The sequence below is a fragment of the Quercus suber genome, unplaced genomic scaffold (genome assembly GCF_002906115.3).
Source record: "Quercus suber isolate HL8 unplaced genomic scaffold, Cork oak 2.0 scaffold_20, whole genome shotgun sequence".
Taxonomy (NCBI): Eukaryota; Viridiplantae; Streptophyta; class Magnoliopsida; order Fagales; family Fagaceae; genus Quercus; species Quercus suber.
In genome coordinates this window covers 121,932-141,625 of record NW_027069485.1, presented here as the reverse complement: position 1 = coordinate 141,625, position 19,694 = coordinate 121,932, and the positions used below count along the sequence as shown (strand labels likewise).

The 19,694-nt window shown below is 32.3% G+C and overlaps 1 protein-coding gene across 4 annotated transcripts; it reads right to left on the bottom strand.

Moving 5' to 3' along the window:
* Positions 1 to 998: 998 nt before the first annotated feature.
* Positions 999 to 12,117, bottom strand: LOC111987285 (putative phospholipid-transporting ATPase 9). Of its 4 annotated transcripts, none has more exons than XM_065762545.1 (12): positions 10,359 to 11,509; positions 8,156 to 9,501; positions 7,861 to 7,971; positions 7,150 to 7,426; positions 6,945 to 7,033; positions 6,730 to 6,838; positions 5,507 to 5,716; positions 5,003 to 5,128; positions 4,773 to 4,871; positions 3,786 to 3,977; positions 3,216 to 3,620; positions 999 to 1,158 (listed from the first exon to the last, which is right to left on the bottom strand). In XM_065762545.1, exons 1-12 carry the CDS (start codon positions 10,743 to 10,745, stop codon positions 1,150 to 1,152), a joined length of 3,360 nt encoding a protein of 1,119 aa, XP_065618617.1. In that variant the 5' UTR covers positions 10,746 to 11,509; the 3' UTR covers positions 999 to 1,149. The 4 variants fall into 4 exon arrangements, with proteins under 4 accessions (XP_065618617.1, XP_065618613.1, XP_023874750.2 ...); XM_065762541.1 differs by having other exon boundaries at positions 999 to 1,142; XM_024018982.2 differs by lacking the exon at positions 999 to 1,158 and adding an exon at positions 11,571 to 12,117 and having other exon boundaries at positions 2,664 to 3,620; positions 10,359 to 10,692.
* Between the last annotated feature and the right edge of the window lie 7,577 nt (positions 12,118 to 19,694).

The window sequence follows — 19,694 nt, the reverse complement described above, 5'->3', positions numbered from 1 at the left end:
AACCTACCCCATTCTGAAGTTTGTCTTCAACTACAGTAGCACCGAGAAGAATCAAATCCCTCTCTATCTTTTCTTCCACTTCCTCCATCATTTCCTCACGATCTGCACTCACTGAGTTCTTGGCCTTTGTAAATTCCTTATCCAGTCCACGATATGCAAGTACCAAGGTCCTCAAACCAGCATTGGCATACTCATTAATGTGCCCCTTAGTCTGCTCCTCAAATTTCCTTCCATTCTTTGAAAGTCTTTCAAACACGATGCTGATCAGGAAATAGATTAAAATTATACACAATGTTCAGATTGATTTAAGAAAGTGTGGAGAGTTGTGAAATCAAAACGTGCTCGTATTCTCTTAGCTTTTTTTTTTTGTTTTTTTTTTTTGGGGGGGGGGGGGGGTGAGGGGTTGTAGTTTACCATCTACCTATTATCAAATCAAAAGAAGACATGCTGCAAATTATAGTGGCACAACATATACTAAAGAATCACTCTGAAAAACAACCTTTCACAAGCTAGTGCAGGACTAACAAGATTTTATAGCGGAGTCTATTGGATCTTATAACGTACTCTGCATAACTTAATGAGTATTAGACATGTTTCTCTTTAAGCCCTATATACCTCACAAAAGTTGAGCTATTACCTTCATCAGAAGATATCAGAGATGTCATCACAGGAACGAAGACGGGATTGTCTACAACATAAAATATAAACAGCAAGAAGATATCTAAGTGTAAGAGACTACCCTTCAACTTTCCTGCCAGAGATGGGATCTAATTCACGCAGTAAGATGCTCGTGAGTTCTCTTGTAAAATTCAAACCCCAGTACTCTTGCTGCAATCACAAAAGCTGCCTCATCTAGTGATTCAGGTTCATAAGAAATTCTTCCCATTTCTTCATCAACTTCAGGTATTGCAGTATGGCAGATGGCCAGTAACCTTAGGAATTTCTGGATTACATCTGCACGAGGTTCGTCAACCCAATTACCATTAATGGATGGCAGTTCTCCAGTGTAATCCTCAACCTGGCTCTCTTCATCTGTCACCTCCTGAGCTAAAGGTGACCCTTTTCTCCAAGCTCTCTCAACTTCTGTAGCTCCACTCCCATTTGCAGTCCCAGCCATAGAACACTTAACAAATTCCACTGAGCTGCATGTTAAAGTACCTGTCTTATCAGAAAGTATTATGTCAAATTGGCCAAGTTCTTCATTCAAATTTGAGGTATGGGCACGTGCTGGCTTGTCAGTTTCTTCATAATATATGTGCAGATCTTCATGTGTAAAAGTAATTTGAAGAACTTTGACTATCTTCATTGATAAAATTAAGTTATATGTACTAAGAAGTCTTCATGGTTTATTCAATAATAATGAATGCTGCGTGCATTAACCCAAATTTAAGGGATTATCTAGCAAACAATTTCACCCTTTTTTTGAATTTAAAAAAAAAAAAAAATCAATGAAAGTCCTAATATTTTTATTTCTCATACACACAAATCAAATTGTCTTAGAACTGAACAAATTCTCAAATAAGCATTTTATCAAACAACTTAAGTGCAACAATAATGTGGTTAGAAAGGAAAGCCTTGCATTATATTTGATCTTATAATAGGGCCAAACCTGCCAAAATGATACTCCCAGAGTTAATCATGAAAACATGAACATAGTGCAATGGCTATTAGGCTTTTCTATCACATAACCCTCCATGTTAAAGTCAGAAAATGAACATTTTAACAAGTCTGGTCTAGTAATTGTTAAGTAGATTAGTCTCCCAACTAGTTGACAGTATGATGAAAGATCTGTAATAGCTTATTAATGAAATTCAATGAGAGAAAAATTCTACTCCATTGGAAAGTTGAATGTATTTGCTCGAAAAGAAACTATATCCTTTAAGTCTGTGCCTTTCAATTGCATATTTTAAAGTTTCAATGAAAAACCAACTATTATTGAATTATTGCAAAAATTTAAGATTTAGAGAACCAACTACTTCGATTATTAATTTGATCTTTTGATTATCAGAAAAAAAAAAAAAATCATTTGATATTTTCATTGTGAGAAGAATACTGCCTTCTTTAATCAAGCAACCTCTATGCCCAAGAAATATTTTAGATTCCCAAGGTATTTATCTTTGAACTGTTCTCCCAAGAATTTCTTGAGCTCCTTAATTTGCTCCAAATTGTTTCCTATTAAGATTATAATGTTAACATAAATGAGAACAACTATTAAGTTATGTCCTTGGATTGGACGAATAGTGAGTAATTTGCTTTGGATTGTTTGTATCTTGTGTCTAGAAGTGCTGAGTAAAATTTGGGAAACCATTATCAAGATATATGGCCTAAAATAAGCTGAAGGTCATATAGAGATTGAACGAGTTCAAAACAGCCAAGGGTCTATTGAAATGGGATGGGTTTCTAAGGATGGATTCAGTTGAGATATGAACACTTACCTCTAAACAATTTTAGAAAAAATGGGTTCATGCCTCTAAGGTCATCTATGGGCTTGGAAACCTCAAGAAAGAGTCTTATGGCTCCGATACCAATCAATGAAAATGATTAAACATGCGACAATGGCCTTATCTATAGAGATGAACACTTACCTCTAGGTCTTGACAAAACCTATAGCCCTATTTGTATTTATTAAATAACATATTACCTTAATACTTACAAGTTCTAACTCAAAGAATGGAGGTCGATGCATTTACTTCAATATCAAAGAATTTGCCCAAATGGGAGGAGGCAGAGAGAAAGAACAAGTTAATATGTAACAGCTTTGGTAAAAAGCCTAACTAAGATTTCAACATCAACTTTCTGATAGTGAAAGTACATTAAGCTGCAAAGAGACCATTATTTTACACTTGGAAAAGAAAATTCAATTTAGACCATTATTCTTACACATGGAAAAGAAAATTCAATTTGAATCAAATAGTTTTTCTGTACTGTTTAATGCAAACTTGTCACAAAACTACACAATGTCTGCTAAGAACCTTCATAAACTACTACTATAAATGGAGTTCATGCATCTCTTGAAAGCGTTTGGATGTTGCCTCCAAATGGGCTGTATATCCAACTGTTGTATGCCTTAATGATCTCTGTCTTACCATCTGACAGTACTCAGGGTCATCTGATTGCCCATCTTTACTTATCCACTGTATCATCTGATGATACATGGGGAAAAACCACTGTTGGATGGATTTGTAAGTGAAATATGGGATTAGAGAAGTGATTACCACAAATAGTGTGAGAAGCCAATAAGAAGGGGCTGGTGCACAGGCTTCAATGAAGACCTTATACGCTGTTGTTGATATGTTGGGATTCATTGCTCCATATGCCAAGAGAAATATGTACCACGATATAATGCTACCCCAGATGTAGCGATGATTTTTTATAGTGAAATAGTTGGTGGATAGTGCAATTTGACAATTCACCACCCATACAATGCAGGTGAACATGACAGTTCCAAGGATTTCCAATTCTGCAACTTCACCACCTTTACGGAAGGCAGGATGCTCCATTGCATGGGAGCAAAAGAAGAAGATCAAAATTGCGTTCAATACCCCATTGAACGCCCAGCCAAGGAATTGAAACCAGCTGAATAGGACGTTTTGTACACCTTCTTGGTACAACAGAGGGAACTGTGAAGATTACAAATGAGAAGTTAGCCCAATGCTGTTTACTATTAGGATTCAAAAGCGTAAATTTTTTTGAAACTTCCATTAATGTGGCTTGGTAAAAGGAATGAGTAAATTTTTTATAAATTTGAATTGACAAAAGAAAAAGAATCCTAACACAGGATTTACCTTTAGACAAAGCTCTGCAGAGACATCTTGCTCAAGAATTCCTAAGGCTGCCACAGGAAGTGACGTGAAGATGATATTATAGAATGTCAAATACCAATCGTTGTAGGCAGTTTGGCCTGAGAAAGATGCATACGCCTCAAAGAAGAAGACAGTGAAGCCCAATGCAATGTTCTTGTAAAAGAAGTAGCATATCTGTCAAATAACAAAGGATTATGTCATTATATATAACCCTTTGCTTCAAAACATCGACAGTCAAGCTCCCAAGTTTGTCTCTATCAAATATTGCCTCATGGCTCATTGATTTATTATTATGCTTTTGTGCCCAAAAAAAAAAAAAAAAAAAAAAATAGGAACACAAAAAGAAAAAGAAAGAGAAAAGCAAGTGACAAAGGAGGTAGGAATTCACATGCTTTTCAATATATCCATGCTTAACATTTTTCCCCCTGGTTACACATTCTTTTGTGTGTATGTGTGACTTTTGTGTGAGTGACATTAAATTAACAATCTTTGTATGGCTATCTATGGTATAGAAAACTTCTTTTTTTGTTTGCCCATTCTTGTGTTTGAGTGTGTGTTTGTTTGTGGAATCTACTTTTGTGTAACATTAAATTAACAATCTTTGTTGTGGCTCTCTGTGGTATAGAAAGAAAATAAAAAATAAAAGAAAAGAAAAAACATTAGTTTCTAGGAGCAATAGAGTAGGAAACAGGATAAATTTTTTATATATATAATGAGTGAAAATTCAAATTTGCGGGCCTATTAAGATTCAAAGTTTATAAACATCTATATAAACTTGTTTGGATTGATGTTGGTGTTAGAGTTCACCATTAACAATTAATAATGACCATTTTTCAGGATTCTAGACATTCACACCTGATTACTTATAATGGATAGCCATTTATATATATATATATATATATATATTATTAATTTAAAACAGGGTGTGAAATTCATATTGGTCTCTGACATTTCCAAATGATATGTTACCATTATTGAGATCCTTCTGTAACACCAATGTCCATGCACAAGAAGCAAGCGCTCCAAATATCGGAACTGAGCAATTGCAATGTCACTTGACATAACTGCCTGCAATTTGGAAACAGATACTTGTCAAAATGGATAGCTGAAAACACAAAGTCGCAAACTGAAATAAATTTCCAGATGGAATTTAAAATATATGTAGAATATAATTTTTGAGCAATCCTTTCAAAAAATACCTGCATTCCCTCAACACCACTAATGCCAATTCCTATATCAGCTTCTTGTAGCATTCCAACGTCATTTGCTCCATCACCAATTGCTAGAGTTGTTCTACCTGTTCTAATTTTGACCAGTCTTGTAACCTGCGTTATCAAGCATCACCCATTTTCAGGCTAAAAGTTTCTTGAATTACTAGAAACCTAAAAAGTTTGGATGATTTTGACTATATATTTTTATTTTTAACTTGAAGAATAAGAAATAGAGTCCTTTGGACTGGATTGATACAAAAATATTTTCATTATCAACTTCAATTAATTAAAATAGGGAACACCAAAAAATTAAGCACGTTTGACAGCCTATGACTACCCTAAGGATATCATGGGAATGAAATTATGACACAGGATAAGATATAAAGCTTTGTGCTAAACATAAAAAAAGTTGAAAAGAAGTAAACTACGTTGATTCACACACATGCCTGAACTGAAAATATAAAGAACATAGAAAAAGAAGGAAAATCTTACAAGGGCTTTTTGTTTGGGAGAACAACGACAGCAAATAACAGATGCACAGCCAAGGGCAAGCTCTAAAAACAGGCCCTTGACATCATCCTCCAAAGCACAACTGAGTGACTTCCCATCAATGATCAAAGCCAATGCCTCTGAGCTTTTTCTTAATGTGGTAAGTGATTCTTTTGCCTCCAGAATCTGTTGGAGGACATTTGCCTTAAATGCCTAAAATAAGAAAGATCTCATCAAGCTCACAAATTACAAGTCAGGCCGTGATATTAAATTCACTTACAAATGAACATGAATTTGCTATGGCTGTCAACTATGAGGACTTATCAGGAAAAAGAAAAAGTTCAACTATTTAGTTAGAATTCTTATTTATCATTGGTTGTGTAATACTCCATTTTCAGCATTACATGTGACGCATTGCATATCATGCATCACAGCATCTGTTTCTAAACACTTTGTATCAATTTCATATTAGTACCAACTTAGGGGTGTCCCAGTTACATATGTTGAATGGAAAATTTGTTGGTGTCTCTACAGCACAATTAATTCAGCTTGGAAAGATCTCTCTCATCAACTAGAAGAAAAGTTTGAAAAGTAGTGGAAAGAAAGAAAAGGAGTGGCTCCACCAGCTGTTAGGAATAGGAACTGTCTGACATTATGAAATGAGTACATACTATAAAGTTCAACTAAATTGGCTGATGAACTTGGATATAGTATCAAAAAAGATCATTAGATCCTCTCTCTCTCTCTTTTTTCAGTGCTAGGACAGTAAGTAAGCTATTTGATAATTCAGACTTGGTAAGAAATGGAACTTAAGATCTTAAAATAACTACTGAAACTTCAAATTTTCATAATATTCCAAGTTTCATTGTGTTTCTTCAATGTTTTATTAGAATAAAAAAGGATATAAATCAAAAACTAGCACTGAAATGTTGTCAACTCGTTGGACCTAACTTTCCATTTATAGTTTCTGTACATGCATTACATCAGAAAACATTATGTTTCTGGAGATTTTATACCATAAGAACTACTTATAAGAAACAGGTTTTCTTGGAAACAAGCACCACACCTAGAAAAGCAGAGTTTACTACACTTCCACCTCTAAACTAATCTCTAGGTTGTGCTATTCTTGTGGTTGAAAATGGAAAGCAGTTACCTCTAATTAGAAAAAAAAAGTAAATAAAATAAATAAATAAAAAGGCTTAACACAATATAAAATTAGGGTTTACCACTGCTACAGCAGAATTGTCCCCAACTTTCTCCAGTGCTTTGATTTTTGGTGTCTCTGAGCTGATTACTATTTGCTTCATTCCTTGTCTAAGCAAACAACAGGCAAAGCTGAAAGATAAAAGATAAATGATAAATAAAAATTAATTAAAAGTCAGAAATCTTTGTTTATTGGGGTCAATATCTAATGATTCCTGGAGCCAACCACTAATCATACCCAATATTGATTGCTGTCTCCATTTTATCTCCAGTCAAAACCCATATTTTGATTCCTGCCTGTGCAAGCTTGTCAATACATTCAGGAACCTATCCAGCACAAAGAAATGAATATTAGATCTAATTTCACAATTGTTTGAACATGTCGTTCAGACTCATTTTGTTCAGCATAGAAATATTGATAAGCATTTGACTAAGCCACTTACCCCATTCTGAAGTTTGTCTTCAACTGCAGTAGCACCAAGAAGAATCAAATCCTTCTCAATCTTCTCTGCCACTTCCTCCATCATTTCCTCATGATCTGCACTCACAGAGTTCTTGGCCCCAGTAAATTCTTCATTAAACTTATTATATTCTTCCTCATCAAGTTCACGATATGCAAGCACCAAGGTCCTCAAACCAGCATTGGCATAGTCATTAATATGCTCCTGAGTCTGCTCCTCAAACTCTCTTCCATTCTTTTTAAGTCTTTCAAACATGACACTGCTCAGGAATAAATTAAAAATTAATTAAATAATTGAATTTCAAATAAATTTGTTAACAAGGAAACAAGTGAAAAAGTAAATTAGCCATGCACAACGTTTAGAAATGTGTAGACTCGTGAAGTTGAAATGTGATTGCATTCCCTAATTTATGTCGTGAAATGCATGTCAGAATTAGAATTCTTTTTGTTTTGAAAAGGGGGGGGGGGGGGGGGGGGGGGGGGGGGTGTTGGGGTTGGTTATAGTAAACCATCTATACTATTATCAAAAAGATAAAAAGACATTCGCTGACCAACATAATACAAGAATTACTTTGCTGACCAACCTCTTGCAGGCTACTGCAGGATTAACAACATGTTGTCACAGAGTTTGTGGGAAAATATTACTTACTGAAGTAATCTAACAAGTTTTCAAGTGATGTTTCGTTTTACAAACCTGTCAGCACCTTTACAAAGAAGTAGCAGCTTTCCCTCCATGTTTCTTACAATCACAGACATCCGCTTTCTTGAGCTACTAAACTCCAAGATATTCAAAAGTTTATAAGATCTGTAAAATGAAAATATGTCACTTCAGCCATATATCTCTCAAAAATATACATTATTACCTTGAGCAGAAGAGCTCAAAAATACCACCATGCTATGAGTGAACTGCGATGTTTTCTGTAGCAAAGTACAGGATTTTTTAAAGCAGAAAATGTAAAAGCAAGAGGATCTAAGTGCAAGACACTAACCTTTGAACTTTCCAGCCAGAGACGGGATCTAATTCATGCAGTAAGATGCTTGATTGAGTCCTCTCGTAAAATTCGAACCCCAGTTCTCTGGCTGCAATCACAAAAGCAGCCTCATCTGGTGATTCAGCTTCATAAGAAATTCTTCCTGTTTCTTCATCAACTTCAGGTACTGCACTATGGCAAATGGCCAGTAACAGTAGAAATTTCCGGATTACGTCTGCATGAGGCTCATTAACCCAATTACCATGTGTGATTCTTTCATCAAAAAAGTTAAATCCTTTAATGGCTGCTTTGGTGGAATTCTCAACCTGGCCCTCTCCATTTGTCACCTCTTTAGCTGAAGGCAACCCTTCTCTCCTAGACAGAGCTCTCTCAACTTCTGTCACTCCACGCCCATAGGCAGTCCCTGCTATTGAACACTTAATAAATTCCATTGAGTTGCAAGTCAAAGTTCCAGTCTTATCCAAAAGTATAGTGTCAACTTGGCCCAGTTCTTCATTCAAATTTGAGGTACGGGTTTGTGCTGGCTTGTCAGTTTCTTCATAATACATGTGCAGATCTTGATTTATGAAAGTACATTGAATAACCTTAACTATTTCTAGTGTAATATACAAGGAAATAGGGATAAAATAACTATACAACATAAGGAAAGTCAGAAAGTTCAAAATTGCTGCAACTGGTGCTCTGCTTGGATCATAGTATATTGTAGTGTCATCTGGTCTAAGGTACCATCTTTTCATTGTTCCATTTTCCAAGTCCTCCCTAGTTGAAATTCCAAAGACAATTGATCCAATAAAAGATATCAACACAAGGATAAAAAACAACAAGTAAACAATCTTATCCATTCTTCTCTCAATTTTGCTTCTCTTGGAAGGAGGAGCTGTTGAATTTTGCATAACCTTTGTGTCATGACCTGTAAATATTACCACCCCATAAATAAAATCCGTGTTTCTTAGTTTTGATTCCCTAAGCAGAAGTTGCTGAGGTGTAAGTGGGTACTGTTGTTCTTCAAGCTGCAAACTGCCTATATAAGAGTACAAATTTGCATTTGGGTCCTCACTTTTTATTACCGCCTCGAAATTTTGAAAGCCTGAGTCTTCGTGCAGCTTTGAAGTTGCATCCACTGCTTGTTTTAGTTTTAAATTGGTTTCTCCATCTAGGTTCATGGTCTCAACGTAGCAAATTGCTTCCTCATAACTTGAAGAAAGCAGGATGAGATCAGCAGGAAAAAATTCATCCTTTTCCACCCTCACTATATCTCCAACTTGTAAATTCAACCATTTAGCATTATCAAATACACCTTCACCACGATGCACTTTTACCTTTCTATTGTTCACCTCAATATCCTGATAATAATAATACAGACAAGATTATGGACCTAGGATTCAGAGATAACTAAAAATAACATTGTGGGTAATAGGATTAAAAAAGGTGAATGCATAAATATGTAGGTATAATATCAACTTTATATCCTTTATTATAGATGAAGTTTTTAAGTTCTTTAACACCTAGTAAGATGTGTGTGTGTGTGTGTGTGTGTGAATATTTATACTGCACTCTCTCCATTTGTTTCTGATAGCTTACTTTAAAAACAGGAATCAAGCCAAGGGTGGGAGAATAATATCTAGTAAGAAGTGAGCTATACTCACTTTAAAAGTCCACCTTGTTTAAAATTGGAGGATCCAAAAATGAAACCAAGTTCTTACATATTTAAATTGGCCATCTCTAAAAAACCAAAGTTTTTCTATTGAAGATGCTGGTAGTAAATTGATTTTTAAAAATGGAATTAAATGCATTTCTCTATGACAGATCAAGTCACTGCATTTGAACAAAGACAAGTTAATTGAACCTCCTTTGGCTCCAATTTTCCACTAAACCATCATGACAACTGAACCATTACCAAAGTAACAAATAAGTTGAAGTATTTCTATGAAGAATATGCTATAGGGGAAGGGCAAAGAAAACATATTCCAACAATGCCTTTATTTGCTATAGTTAACTATGTAGAAGATATCATATTTCCTGTTTACTCAATATATTCTAAAGTTATTTAATTGTTTCAGTGACAAATTTTAGATAGTATTACAAAGCTCCCTTGACATTTGTTCATTACCATATATAACTTATTCTGTAAGTTAAGGAAAATATTAAACTTAAAAGCAAGAAAGTAGAATTAAAGCAGTGTATATAATTACAAACTAACCTGCATTTTCCGCCTCCAATCTTCTATAGCCTCCTTGACCATTGCAGCTACGATCACCAGAGCAAGAGGAAGAACAGTACTTACTGGTGAAGAAGGAGACAATGGCGTGAAAGTCAAAATTGCGGTAATAAGGAAATATACGTTGGAAGCCCGCCTGAACTGCTCAAACAATGATTTGGGGAAGAACGATGCAAGTGTATATTTTGTACTTCTGACATAATTGTTGCCATAAGTTAGGACCTTTTGACTTTCTGTATTGTTGCAATATACTACCCTTGAGAAGCCAGGTCCTCCAATCAGTGAGTGTTCAGGTTGAATTGATTCTTTTCCAGGTCTGAAGGGACGGAATCTGTGTAAATGCAGCTTCTTTCTTATACCACCAGCCATTTTCTAAGCTATCACCTCCACCCCTAATTGTTAAAATACTTCTATTCCCACACCATAGAACAATAGTGAATCTATAGAGCAAATAATTTCTGGGAATTCACCTTTCTAAGGAAGCTTATCCACCAACAAACTTTCTAAACTCAATTCCCAATTACTATTAACAAGTCCTGCCCCTCAAAATTTAGGCTCAACACAATGACAAAATATAAAAATTAATATAGAAATAAGGTAATGAACCAATCCAAAAAGAATGTTATATGAAGGGTTTTTTTTCTTGAGCTGTAGTGTATCTCAGTTTTTATTGTAGACCTGACTACCATCCAAGCTTATGATATTTATAGCTACGAGGAAACATACAGGTTTCCCCAGCTAAAAACTAAAATAACTATCTTTGAAAAATCAAACAAAAGTGAAATTTTAACTCTATAAACTATTCCCATTTTGGCAACGACTCCAAGAAAGAGTCTGGTCAACAAAAGCTCCGAGGAGTAAGAGAACCCAAAACTCACGGAAAGTGGAAACAACTAAGAAAAAACGCATTGTAATTGGCTTTCACATGCTGGGTCTGCTTTTATTTGTCATTCAAATATCGTACACGGCAGAAACCGAGTGAAACTAAAAAAATGATCCGGGAAGGTTTATACATGAGAACAAAAAAAATATGAAAGGAAAAGCGTGTCACATAACATATTGGTGAATTTGCAATATATATCTAGTATTGATACAGTTTTGAATGAGAAACACGCCTGACTTGGTCGAACAATGATTTAGGAAACAACGTTGCAAGCTTATATCTTGTCCTTTCTATCATAATTGTCCCCATACGTGAAGGCATGGATTCTGTGGAAATGAAGCTTCTTTCTTCTACCACCAGCCATTTTAAAGCTATCACATACACCCTTTATTGTTTGAATACTTCTAATCCCATTATATGGAACAGTTGTGATCGTATAGAGCAACTAAGTTCTGGGAATTCACCATCCTTAAAAGCTTTACAACTTTCAGAATTATGTTCCATGACCTACTAAAAAAAACAAAGGAATATGGAAACGACAGGGTAGCAATTCTATGAAACGGGAAAGAGAAAAGGCAGGGCAATCAATTCTGCTCTCAAGTTTCTTTTCTTTCTGATATAGAACCTATTGACCCGACTACCATATCCAAGCTTAGACTTTTATAGCTAGGACTTGGAGCAACAGACACGGGTTTTCCCAGCTAAACCCAGTTCAAAATTGGAACATTTCTCTATAGCAAAAAAACTTGGCCAAGTTTTGAAGAATTTGAATAAAAGCTATAAGGAATAAGAGGATGCATACAGCTTAGAATAGACATTTAAGACAATTAAGAGAGAGATAGAGGGGAATTGGAGTTACAAATCATAATTTTGAAACTAGGAACTAAGAAATGAATAGAGTGCATAGAGGGAAAAGTCGAACAAGAACATTCATATGATCTTAATTATTTTCTAACAAATAATGTCTTAACTTTCTACTGGTACAGTGTTGCTTTGTTTTCCTGAAAATAAGAAAACAAATGCTGGATATTATCATAATTCACATCTCACAACCAAGCCGAAAAGTCCCAAAATTAAAAATATCCATATCCTGCTTCTCATTTTTAAGTGTTTTATGGGTAGTGGGTACTATTAATGGGTGTAGTTAAAACATTTGTTAATTGGATTATTCTAGAAAAGTTTTGATAGTCACTTTCATATTAAATGTAAAAGAGTTTGAATTTGGTAAGAGTGAGGTGTAAGCAATTGTATCAGGCCAAATTTTTCCATCTATTTTACACTAAAAACTTACTTTTTCTATTTTACACGTCACTTTTTCAAAGTACTTACATCGGATCATCTATTTTACAATCCCGTTTATTTAAATAATAATATTTTTTTAATTTTATTTTGTCCCTATCTTTTTATCTTTTCTTTTGTATTAATATTTTTTTTCTTTGTCCTTATCTCATCTCTCACACCAATCTTTTGTCCCTCTTCTACTTCTTCTTCCTTCTACGGTAACTTCTCCTTCTTCCTTTCAAGGTCACAGTCAAAAAGCTCCCTTCACAAGTATCTTCTTCTTCTTTTTCCTCTCATGATCAAATCACTTATCCACCACAAGCACCAATCTCCACCATAAGCACCACAAGAATCAAAACCCACAAGCACGGACTTTGTCGACCCACAAGCACCAATCTTCGCCGCCAGCACTAATCCACAAGCATCAAAACCCATTCCTGTCGACCCACAAGCACTAATCTCCGCCGCCAACACCGATCCACAAGCACTCAGACCTATTTTCGTCGAACCATGAACTCTGATCTAGTGCCACTAGCACTAATCCACTAATCCACAAGTGACCAACACCAGCACCTATCTGTCTCTCTGTTGGTTTGTTCGTGTGGGTGTGTGAGTGTGTTTGTGTATCTTTGTGTTGATTCGTTTGTGTGTGGGTGTGTTTGTGCGTATCTGAGGAAAAAGAAGATGAGGGGAGAAGTCTAAGACTGAGTTCATTTTGCAAAGAGAAGAGAGAGAAAAAAAAAGTGCGAAATGTGAAATTAATAAAATAATAGTATACATACTGTAGCAAATGTGTAAATATACATAGTTTTAGAAAGACTGATGTGGAAAATTTTAAGGGAAAAATGTGTAAAATTTGTTGCTTTTTGTATTTTGCAAAGTTTTACATTCACTGATACGGATGCTCTAAAACCCATATTTTACACTATTCAATAATAGATTGTCATATCAGTTTTTTGGAAAACTCAATATATCCTACCACATCTAATAATACAATATTAGTTTTTTACTTAAAACCTAAAATATGGTATTTGATGAGATACTATAGTGACATGTCCTTATTAGAAAGTCCTTATAGAATTTAATTTCAATATAAACAATTGTTAAAAAAGTCAGTTACTTTTTTCTTTTTCATAAAAAATTTCAAAAAATATTTCCTAAACTAAAACCCTTGGTACATCTATTAATTTTTCCCATGTTCTATATTGTTGCTTCCAAAAGGCGAGTAATAATTCTTCTTTCTTTTGATGGAATTTGGGCTTTCGAAGTCCAAATTGTTTTCCAAAAACTAGTTTGGTTGTGTTGTTAGGTCAACTAAATATTCTCAATATTAAGCATACTACAAATTTTACTACATAGTCTTTAAAAATTAACATTCTTACCAATCACAAAAAACAAAAACAAAAACAAAAACAAAAAAATTGAAATTCATTTATTCTGTTGTTAAGATCCACCGACCATTTTAATTGCCACATTAGTTTGTAAAGAGTGATACTAGAGATACTACAAATTTTATTACATAAATCTTACAAATTGACGTGTTACCACTCTCAAAATAGTAATTTAAATATCAATTTATTGTATTGTTTAAGTGACACCAATCATAGACTTGCAAAATCAGTTTGTAAGATTTTTGTAGTTGCTCTAGGATTTTCAGATTGTAAACTTGTTGTAGTAAAATTTTTAGTAGTTTTAAAAATTTTCATAAATAAATGTTTGAAAAACTTTTTTTTGTTATTGGTAACACATTAGTTTGTAAAAGTTACTAGTCTCATCACATGCGCTTTGCGTATGCGATAAGGCTTTTATTTTATTTTATTTTTTTTATAATGTCATAATTTTTCATTCATTCTAATTTGAGATTTACACATTTTCTCATTAATATTACGCATTTGGAACTACTAATACAACCAGAAGTCTCATGAGACTAGCTTCAAAAAATGAACAAATATTACACATTTATTTTGTAGCCAAAAAAAAAAAAAAAAAAAAACCTCTATTTTTATTTTATATATTTTTTTAAAAAAAAAAAAAAAAAAAAAACCTCTATTTTTATTTTATATATTTTTTTATTTATTTTGAGAATCTAATTTATAAATAGATAAAGTATTTGAAAATTAACAGGAAAGTGACCCTATTTTTTAGGCAACGTTTTAGTAGGAGTTAGAGTTGTATTTTTACTAGATTGTCCTTTAGTTTTGTCTCTAAACATAGGGGTGTATGGACATTTTTTAACAAAAAATATGAAGATCCCAAATAGGAGAAACCTCTTAAATAGTAGTATAGATGTAGTAAATTTTGTAATATTCTTAACATCACTTTTTGGTAATTGGTAGATATATTTTAGACCTGGCAAATGGGTGGGATCAATCAAATTCGAGTTTGACCTAGCTAGGTTTGGGTTAGCTCAAGTCCGCGTAAAAAATAGTTTGCAAAACGCCAAAACCTGTGACCCTAACTTGGACTTTTCAAGGTTGAGTCAATATCAAGTTGACCCATAGTTTTACACATGAAAATAATAATAATATAATTAAAATGTGATCATATTTATTACATTTATCTTGCTTTTAATACAAATAAGAGATCAAATAATAAAATATTCAAAAACAAAAGTTAAATAATACATAAAAATTCTTAAATTTACATAATTTAAAGTTCATTAATCTAAATTACAAAAGAACAAATAAAATAAAATACTAGATGCTATGAACTATATCAAGTTATCAACCTCCTTTGGTCCACCTGCTGAATGTGAAATAATAATAAATTTGAATTACCTACAAAGAAAATAAATACATAAAGTTTAAATAAGAAACAACATTTTTTTTTTTTTTTGTTGATAATATGATAGTTTCAGTGAGGTGGGAGAATTTGAACTTAGAATGTTTCCATTGAAAACACCACGAAAGGCTAACAAGTTGACATAACATATTAGTTAAGGAAAAATAATTAAATATTTAATATGAATTGAAAACAAAGGAATAAAAAAATATGTGAGAACTGTTTAATATTAAATAAAAGAAAGCATATAAAATATTTTAATATTTAAATGAACTATTTTTTTTTTTTTTTGGAGAAAATATTTAAATGAAACTAAGCCGTGAGAACTGAGAAAGTTTTTATTTTTCCAAGCCCTTAAGAAGGAAATAAAGAAACCAAACACGTTAACACAATGACAATATTGCATGATTCACACGTGCAAAAATTCTCATTTATTTTAGCATAAATTTTTTTTTTAAACCAAACTATGTACTTTTCAAAACATTTACATCAGATTATTTATTTTAAACTATATTTTATTAAAAATATTAATTTTTCTTGATTTTTTAAATGTTTCTCTCTCTTGACACATCACAACTGTCAGCCACTCTACTCTTTAATCCCCAGAAATGAAAAGAAGTAATAATAAAAAATTGAAATACACAACAATACTGCTTGTGTATATTTGCACAAGTACGGTAGCAAAAATGCATTTTGTACAATGAATGCGAAAGTTGATGTGGGTAATTTTGGAATTGATATAGCAAAATTTAGCCCTTATGTCATTTTACTACAGCTGATGTGACTATGTGAGTGCTCTAACAAAACAATAAATAAATAAGAAAAAAAAAAATTTCCTTTGGGTTTGGGCAGGCTAACCTATTCGGATCCAATTCATTCTTAACAAGCCAATCTTGTTTCACAGTAGACATTCAGAATTGTATACCACATTCTCTAATTATATATACCAAATTGTTGTTATGCATTTTATAAACAACATCCTCCATCATAGATTAAATTCAAATCTATTTTTTTAAAAGGATAAAGTGACTTCAAAATTAGTGACAATTTTCTTGATATAGTGACTATACGTAAATCCTTTTGCAAAAGAAATGTCATAGTTTGTTTCTCTTTTTCTTTTGTTTTTACTCTTAAGTTTTGTGATGGCAGATCTGCCCAATTACAATTAAATGTACGAATTCTTAACCATCACTTTAATTAAAATTAAATTTAAATATCATGAGCATTTTAATTGGTTAATAAGAAATATAGAATTGATTACATTTATTCATGTTATGCAGTGAATATAACAATTCAAACATACTATTATTCAGATTCTACGAATAACAGATAATAATATGTGCATTTTGTTTGATTTGCGAGTGTATAAAAGTAACTAAAAAATAAATTTTAGATTGATCCTCTCTTGAAAACTCAATAGTTGTCACTAGTTTATATATATATATATATATATATATTTTTGGTAAGTACAATTTATATTGTTACTACATAAAAAATGGAAAAATTATAATTCAATATATAAACTTTATTGATGGAATTAGATAATCTTTTACTTATACTTTTCAATATATAGCCATAATTATTATTTTTTTTATAGAAATTAATTACAATGAAAGTTAAATATATAACTAAATGTTTACCAATAAAATAAAAAGAAGGTACTCGCACATAGTGTAGGTTATAGCTAGGCTAAACATGTCAAAATTTGCGAGTCCCTCCTCCAGCTTTTTGAGAAAACCCACACACTCCACATCTTTCCTCAAAGGGAATCAGTGTGCAGACCTTTTGGCTAAGGAAGGATCCTTTTTCTAGTAGTGATAACTTTACTTTGTATTCACACCCTCCCCTTTTTTCAATTTGTACCATTTATTATCAGATGCTTAGGGTACTTTGTGCCCAAGACTTTGTAGCTTGAAAAATGCTAAAGTCACAAATTATTATACAAAGTACAGATGTGGTGAGTGATTATTGATAAATAAAAAAGTAATATTAGTGATGGATCAAATAAGAATCAATAAAAATTTGTCACATCAATAATTTGTAAAAATGTTGTAAAATAGTTTATGATTATAATATTACTCCTGTAAATTTCAGTGTTGTTTAATTAAATTCCTCTTTACCAAAAAAATTTTTTTTTAATTAAATATTTTTTTTTTATATATTTTTCAAGAGATAAAGTCAATTTATGCATAATAAATATATAAAATAAAATAAAACACATGTTCCTAAAAATATATATGTTTTATTTACTTTTACGTTTGGTGTAGCTTGTCATGCGAAGCGAAGATGATGGACTAGCTGTTATCGTTAGTGGACTTTCCATAAGTATTTGGCTTTCCTTAACACTCCCCTTAGGTTGGGAGTAATGCTACAGTCACAAAAATTTTACAACATTTTTACAAAATATTGATGTAGTTAACCTTTTATTGGTTTTCATCTAAACTCACTATTAATATCACTTTTTCATTTACCAATAATTACTCACCACATCAGCAGTTTGTAAAATAGTTTGTATCTCTAGCATTATTTTTCTACATTTTTGGTCAATTCTCATTTTCGTCCCTATTTTTTTGGACTATTTATATTGGTCCCTGAAAATTGAAAATTGTTACCATTTAATTAGTCCCTACCATCATCTCAATAACGGAAATTGCTTATGCAGCAAGTGGAGTGCACTGTTGACATGTTAGATACTGACGTGGCTAATAAAATAATAATAATAAATTTATTTCACATTTAAAAATGCCACATCAACATTTTATTTATTAAAAAAAAAAACCACATAAAAAACAATAAAGACAAACTTCTAAACTTTTGATTTTAAAAAAATTAAATTAAATAATTTTTTTCTTTTTATTATTGTTTTTGAAGAACATGTTCTTCATGTTAAGGGTTGTTTTTACACATAGTCACATGTCATCCGCTAGAGGGGTGACCTTGCTAGACCTGAGTTTGTTTTAGGGAATTGAGCTTGTAATTTGACATTGGGCCCAAAAATACCAGTGACATGTAGTGCATTTTTAAGCCTACAAAATAATAAAACTCAAAATCTAAGAATCATGATGATGATTGAAATAAGTAGATAATATGTTTAGTGTAATAGCTTTGATTAAGTGGTGAGTTGAAGATCATAATAATAAATTATTATTTGCACAACAATGGGATGGTCTGAAATAGTTCATGTCCATTTTGGCATATTTCATGTTCAATATAATAAGATATGTCCAACCAATGAGATGGGTTCAAAATAGTCCATGTCTAGCTGTGATATAATTCATGTTCAATATAATAAGATATTTCCAACAACTGTTTATATCCAAATAATATATGTCCAGCAGTGGTTTATATCCAAATAATATATGTCAAATAATTTTTGTATATATGTGGTTTATGTTTAAATAATATATGTCTAGTAGTGGTTTATATCCAAATAATATATGTCAAATAGTTTGTCTAGCTGTGATTTATGTTTAAATAATATATCTCTAGTAATGAGGGATCAATTAATTAATTAATGTATATGTTCATTAGTGAAATATTAGTGAAATTATGTTTATTAAATAGTAATATAATATTAAAGCAATTTGTATCCAGCGATATAGTAATAATGAGTTAATACATACTAAATAATGTAATTTCAGAGACAAAGAAAGAAAGACTTATTGTATGTTTATGACTCTAGCCTATAGCATATATGGGCTGATAACATTCCAATAACATGATAAAATGAGTCTAGAGGTGGAGTATGTTACGATGAGTTATTTAATAATGATTTCGAGGTTTAAGGGAAAAAATGGGTGCAACTAGAGGGAGAGAGAGAGAGTATATCTAGCCGTATGCAGAGACTAGTTAAGTTTTTACACTTAAATTGATAATGCTCTTTTAATTCTTTGTGAGATATGAGTGGTATTGCCTTCCATGAGTTTTTTGGTATGAGATATTTGTGCCTTCTATTAGAAGGGTTTTTTGTATGATAAGTTTATGCATTCCATAAGAATGGCTTTTAGTATTAGAAATGTATACCTTTCATGAGAAGGGCTTTAAAATGAAATATTTGTGCCTTTTAGGAGAAAGGTTTTTGCTGATATGGTGGTTTTGGATTTTTTTTTTTTTTTAAACAAAATTTCTTGTAGAAATTTTTTTTTGTTTTCTATCCTTCTTGCCAAGTACTAGTAAATTCTAGCTTTTGTAGTTGGTTCTTTTTCAGATATTGATCCATATGGCTTTAATTTGTACATTTGAATAATACAACAAACATCTAAGAGTGACTTCAATTAACATACAATTTGTATTTATTAAATAACATACATCCTTAATTCTTACAACTTCTAACTCAAAGAATGGAGGTCGATGCATTTATTTCAATATTAAAG